The sequence below is a fragment of the Coregonus lavaretus genome (genome assembly GCF_964263955.1).
Source record: "Coregonus lavaretus genome assembly, contig: SUPER_35_unloc_1, whole genome shotgun sequence".
NCBI classification, from domain to species: Eukaryota; Metazoa; Chordata; class Actinopteri; order Salmoniformes; family Salmonidae; genus Coregonus; species Coregonus lavaretus.
This window is the reverse complement of record NW_028167181.1, coordinates 5,344,830-5,350,830: the sequence shown is the minus strand read 5'-3', so window position 1 is coordinate 5,350,830 and position 6,001 is coordinate 5,344,830. Positions and strand designations below refer to the sequence as shown.

The 6,001-nt window shown below is 45.2% G+C and overlaps 1 protein-coding gene across 1 annotated transcript in view; it reads right to left on the bottom strand.

The window, feature by feature from the left end:
* Positions 1-1,002: 1,002 nt before the first annotated feature.
* Positions 1,003-6,001, bottom strand: part of spag5 (sperm associated antigen 5) — a 15,570-nt gene continuing 10,571 nt past the window's right edge. The window contains exons 14-21 of the mRNA XM_084188528.1: positions 4,801-5,029; positions 4,194-4,332; positions 3,597-3,729; positions 3,200-3,280; positions 2,865-3,014; positions 2,486-2,560; positions 1,558-1,638; positions 1,003-1,170 (exon numbers count right to left, since the gene is read on the bottom strand). Coding sequence (XP_084044654.1) covers positions 1,099-1,170; positions 1,558-1,638; positions 2,486-2,560; positions 2,865-3,014; positions 3,200-3,280; positions 3,597-3,729; positions 4,194-4,332; positions 4,801-5,029 — 960 coding nt within the window. The 3' untranslated portion in view covers positions 1,003-1,098. The remainder of the gene's footprint in view (positions 1,171-1,557; positions 1,639-2,485; positions 2,561-2,864; positions 3,015-3,199; positions 3,281-3,596; positions 3,730-4,193; positions 4,333-4,800; positions 5,030-6,001) is intronic.

The following is a 6,001-nucleotide window of genomic DNA, read 5'->3' as shown; positions in this document are numbered from 1 at the left end:
ATGCAACTCAGCATTCTTTGTCCTCCAAACACGACGAGTTGAGTTTTTACCAAAAAGTTCTATTTTGGTTTCATCTGACCATATGACATTCTCCCAATCCTCTTCTGGATCATCCAAATGCACTCTAGCAAACTTCAGACGGGCCTGGACATGTTCTGGCTTAAGCAGGGGGACACGTCTGGCACTGCAGGATTTGAGTCCCTGGCGGCGTAGTGTGTTACTGATGGTAGGCTTTGTTACTTTGGTCCCAGCTCTCTGCAGGTCATTCACTAGGTCCCCCCGTGTGGTTCTGGGATTTTTGCTCACCGTTCTTGTGATCATTTTGACCCCACGGGGTGAGATCTTGCGTGGAGCCCCAGATCGAGGGAGATTATCAGTGGTCTTGTATGTCTTCCATTTCCTAATAATTGCTCCCACAGTTTATTTCTTCAAACCAAGCTGCTTACCTATTGCAGATTCAGTCTTCCCAGCCTGGTGCAGGTCTACAATTTTGTTTCTGGTGTCCTTTGACAGCTCTTTGGTCTTGGCCATAGTGGAGTTTGGAGTGTGACTGTTTGAGGTTGTGGACAGGTGTCTTTTATACTGATAACAAGTTCAAACAGGTGCCATTAATACAGGTAACGAGTGGAGGACAGAGGAGCCTCTTAAAGAATAAGTTACAGGTCTGTGAGAGCCAGAAATCTTGCTTGTTTGTAGGTGACCAAATACTTATTTTCCACCATAATTTGCAAATAAATTCATAAAAAATCCTACAATGTGATTTTCTGGAATTTCTTCTCTCAATTTGTCTGTCATAGTTGACGTGTACCTATGATGAAAATTACAGGCCTCTCTCATCTTTTTAAGTGGGAGAACTTGCACAATTGGTGGCTGACTAAATACTTTTTTCTCCCACTGTAACTTAATTTGGTACTGTTTGGAACTGCAGAAGAGTTTGGCTGTACATTGTAATGCTGTAAACGTTTACAATACAGTTAACATAAATCAAATCCATCAAAAGTAGTCAGTGTTACCAGATTATTTTATTTATACAAATAGGTTTAAGAAAACATTTAAAAAACAGAACTGATTAAAAACTGTACAGTGAATAATATGATATTAACCAAGATATTCCACTAGAGTCTTGAGTTCCTTGCAGTTCTTGACAACGTCAGGAACAGAAGACAAAGTCTGTAGAGAAAGAAGGAAAAAGTGTCTCAAGTCTAATGCCAAACTATCAATATACACAAAGTAACACAGATATGAATATGACAATTTCTATTAAAGGTAGACTCAGCAGAATGACGTTGCCACAAGCAGCACTGCAGATATTGAGATGAGCGAGATGCAAGACTTCGCTCTCACACAGTAGCTGCGCATGTGCACGGAGTCGCATCATGCTTTTACAACTTGGTAGCCACGGGACCAAAACAGCGGAGAAGTGGAGCCTCGTGCTTCAACGCTCTTCGTTATTGCGGAAATGTACCCACTGTGCTGTTTACTTTCTGCATCTACGTCATATCGCTGAATCTACCTTTAAAATTTCAAACAGAAAAATGTATATCCCTGGCCTCTCACCTTTCTGACTGTCTCAATCATATCGTCAAGGACTCGAAGTTCCTTCTCCACTTTCTTCTGGTTGGTGTCGTGGATCAGTTGCTGCAGAGACACAGAAGAATATTGAAGATGGTGACTTGTGCATTGGATACCACTTCAAATCAAATGTTATTTGCCACATGCGCCGAATACAACAGGTGTAAACCTTACAGTGAAATGCTTACTTACAAGCCCTTAACCAATTATGCAGTTTAAATGTAAAAAAAAGTAATACAAAAAAGTGTTAAGTAAAAAATAGATCAAGTAAAAAATTAAAATAGCAAATAATTAAAGAGCAGCAGTAAAATAACATAACACTAGGGAGGCTATATACAGGGGGTAGCGGTACAAAGTCAATGTGCGGGGCACCGGTTAGTCGAGGTAATATGTACACGTGGGTAGAGTTAAAGTGAGTATGCATAGGTAATAAACAGAGTAGCAGTGTAAAAGGATACATATGGCGGTTGTGACTGGTACGCTGTACATATTCAGCACTTTCCTTAAAGCTGGAATCCTTAGCTGCAACATCCATTTTTGGACTTATAAATTAATTATACACACCCATTGATTCTTGAAGAATATAACTTATAAATTCCTCGAGTTTAGTTCAACTGTCATACCCCATCAGAACCCAAAATAGAAGCTTGTTTTACTCCAACGGTTTGTAAACAATGTAAACAAACACTTTATAGCCTCAAAACATAGTTAAAACTATAATTTCGATATCATAGATGGTCACTCCTTCCATCCATAGCTCTGCCTATGAATTTGAGAGTGGTTACATTTCTCTAGTCCCATCCCTCAAATTATTACCAAATCAGAGGCGGGGTGACGCTTTGTTATCGTTTCAATTAAGGATTGTAACTTTAAGCATTGTAGTAACTTGTGTACAGATGGTATAGACACTTACATGTCTCTTGGCTCTCTCCAGAAGCTTTCCTCTTCCTTCCTCTGCTTCCAACAGAGTCCTCTTTAGTCTTTCCACCTGTGGAGGAGACAGCGTTTAAGGTCCTACTGCGTGTCAAAGACAACTAGTGTTGGAGGGAGAGGATTGCTTGGTCTTTCAAGGCTGCAGGGTCGGTGTGAGGGGATGTGTGTGAGATGTCATGGTGGCCGATGTAAAACAACCCAGGGCTGGGTCATGTAAGGCACTGTGGAGCATTCAGATGGAAACATATTTGTGCAGAACAGCCAGTGTCTAGGTTTGGGGACAGCAGGGACATGGACACCATAGGACAGCCCTAGCAGTTCTTAAAGGGATAATAGTCAACCTATGGTCTGGATTGTACCTCTTTCAGTAGGCGGATCTTGTCGTCCATGGAATGCATGCTGTGTGCCGATTGGTTGCCGGTGTTTCTTAGCTCGTCCCTCAGAGCCTGGGACTCCACCTGTGATTGGTGCAGAGCGCGGTGCAGTTCCGCCACCTCCCTACGCAGCTCCTACAGAGCACAAATACAGAACACAGCAGCAACGTTACATAGGCTACATGGAAGCACATCATGGCATATAGATGACAATTTACCAGGATAAAACGTTGCCTATGAACTGAACTTTTAGGAAGACGTAATAAAGTGAATGTAGCCAACCAAGTATTTTTTTGTAAAAAACCTATACAGTCCCTTACTTTGTTCTCAGTTTTGTGCATGTAAAGAAACTCCCTGGCCTCGTTCACTTCACTGCAGATCCTCTTCATAGTGTCAATCTCCTGGTAAAACAGAACAAATGACCTGGGTTCAGCCTCAGTCATACACAGAACTCACACGGACCACTATTCACCAAAATACCATGTCAGTCAAGTAATCAGACATGATATGTCTCATGTCCTGTAGCCAAGAAAGTAATAAGAAATGTCTAGATTTTGCAGTCAAATAATCTATAATGCACAAGTAGAACATTGATTGGCAGCACTTTGCCAATATGCTCACAAATACAGGATTTAAGGCAGGTGAACGGTTAAATGTAACTAAAACTTGAGTTTTTTTAGTTGTAAGGTCTGATCTGAGAGCAGTGTAGTGTCTCACCTGGGCCTTGTTCTGCAGAGCCACCTGGTCCCGGTCTAGCTGGGTCTGGAGACGGCTCAGCTGGCCCCTCAGCTCGGACACCTCAGCCCTGTGTCTGTGGGCCTGAGCCTGCTGCTCCCCCTGCAGCCCACAACTTGTATAGCAACACAATTATAGGTTATGTTTACTCAGCGTTTCCCAAACGCTGTCCATCAAAGCTTGATGATTAGTTGATTATTTGAATCAGCTGTGTAGTGCTAGGGCAAAATGCAAACCCCTTGGGGTCCCGAGGACAGAGTTTGGGAAACCCTGGGTTTCCTCCTAATGTGATGGAAGTTGACTTAGGGCAGTGTTTCCCTACTTGTCCTCCAGTACCCCCAACAGCACACCGGATTCAACTTGTCAACTAATCATCAAGCCCTCAACGAGTTCAGGTGTGTTTGTCCGGGGCTATAACAAAAATGTGCCGTTTGGGAAACACTGACTTAGGGAGACCAGAAAGGTAAATAAAACACACAATAAAATAATGTAATGCTTAATTAAAGGAGAAATTGTAAGCGTCACATCTCAACACAAAATAAATGCCTTACACACACACACACACGTCACAGTGCTTACATGGTGTTGTTCAGTGCCTCCTGCTCGGTGTCCTTGCTCTGTCGTAGCTGTGTGATGGCAGAGCTGAGCTCAGAGACGGTGTTAGCCAGGTCTGCCAGCAGCTCCACCACGCTACTCTGCTCCTCCTCTGGAGGCACCACTAGAGACCAGGAAGGGAAGGGAAGGCATTTAATGACTGGGCCCTGGACACATCAATACAGACAAACAACTGGGTTGTGTTCAGTAGGTACTAAACATTTTGAAACAGTGAAACAGGGGAGGTGCTACATGATCTTGTCCAATATGAACACAGATTTTAGTTTTTGTTGTAAAGTTTTGCTACAGTGTACCCTACTGAACAAAACCCAGATACTTCACTGAAAACAGTAACCTGGGGCTAACAGTAACCTGGGGCTAACAGTAACCTGGGGCTAACAGTAACCTGGGGCTAACAGTAACCTGGGGCTAACAGTAACCTGGGGCTAACAGTAACCTGGGGCTAACAGTAACCTGGGGCTAACAGTAACCTGGGGCTAACAGTAACCTGGGGCTAACAGTAACCTGGGGCTAACAGTAACCTGGGGCTAACAGTAAGGGGGAACGCATGGAGATGCGATGGAGGCCTCACCTTGACACTTCTTAGGTGTTGGGGCGAGGCGGGTGAAGGCACTGATCTCGCTGCCCAACCCTTCAGCTTGTGGCTCCTCTGTCATGTCTAAGGGGGGCTGTGTGTCGTTGGCCTGTGCCAGGTCAGTGGTGATGGCTACCATGATGCTGTCCACGAAGGAGGTTGAGGGATGACGCGCAAAGTGGAGGGAGGGCTGGGACACCTCGTCTTTACCACAGGCCTCTGGCTTCTGAAATAACACCACACACCAGGACAGAGTGGGTCTTCTACGGACTAGTACAGGGTGTGTGCAATGTGTAAACATCGTTGGTCAGCTGTCTCAGTGTGTGGTGTACCAGGGTGTGTGTGATTACCTTGGTGGTCAGAGCAGTGTGAACATCGTTGGTCAGTTGTCTCAGTGTGTGGTGTACCAGGGTGTGTGTGATTACCTTTGTGGTCAGAGCAGTGTGAACATCGTTGGTCAGCGGTCTCAGTGTGTGGTGTACCAGGGTGTGTGTGATTACCTTGGTGGTCAGAGCAGTGTGAACATCGTTGGTCAGCGGTCTCAGTGTGTGGTGTACCAGGGTGTGTGTGATTACCTTGGTGGTCAGAGCAGTGTGAACATCGTTGGTCAGTTGTCTCAGTGTGTGGTGTACCAGGGTGTGTGTGATTACCTTGGTGGTCAGAGCAGTGTGAACATCGTTGGTCAGCGGTCTCAGTGTGTGGTGTACCAGGGTGTGTGTGATTACCTTGGTGGTCAGAGCAGTGTGAACATCGTTGGTCAGCGGTCTCAGTGTGTGGTGTACCAGGGTGTGTGTGATTACCTTGGTGGTCAGAGCAGTGTGAACATCGTTGGTCAGCGGTCTCAGTGTGTGGTTTAACAGGGTGTGTGTGATTACCTTGGTGGTCAGAGCAGTGTGAACATCGTTGGTCAGCGGTCTCAGTGTGTGATGTAACAGGGTGTGTGTGATTACCTTGGTAGTCAGAGCAGTGTGAACATCGTTGGTCAGTCGTCTCAGTGTGTGGTGTACCAGGGTGTGTGTGATTACCTTGGTGGTCAGAGCAGTGTGAACATCGTTGGTCAGTTGTCTCAGTGTGTGGTGTACCAGGGTGTGTGTGATTACCTTGGTGGTCAGAGCAGTGTGAACATCGTTGGTCAGTCGTCTCAGTGTGTGGTGTACCAGGGTGTGTGTGATTACCTTGGTGGTCAGAGCAGTGTGAA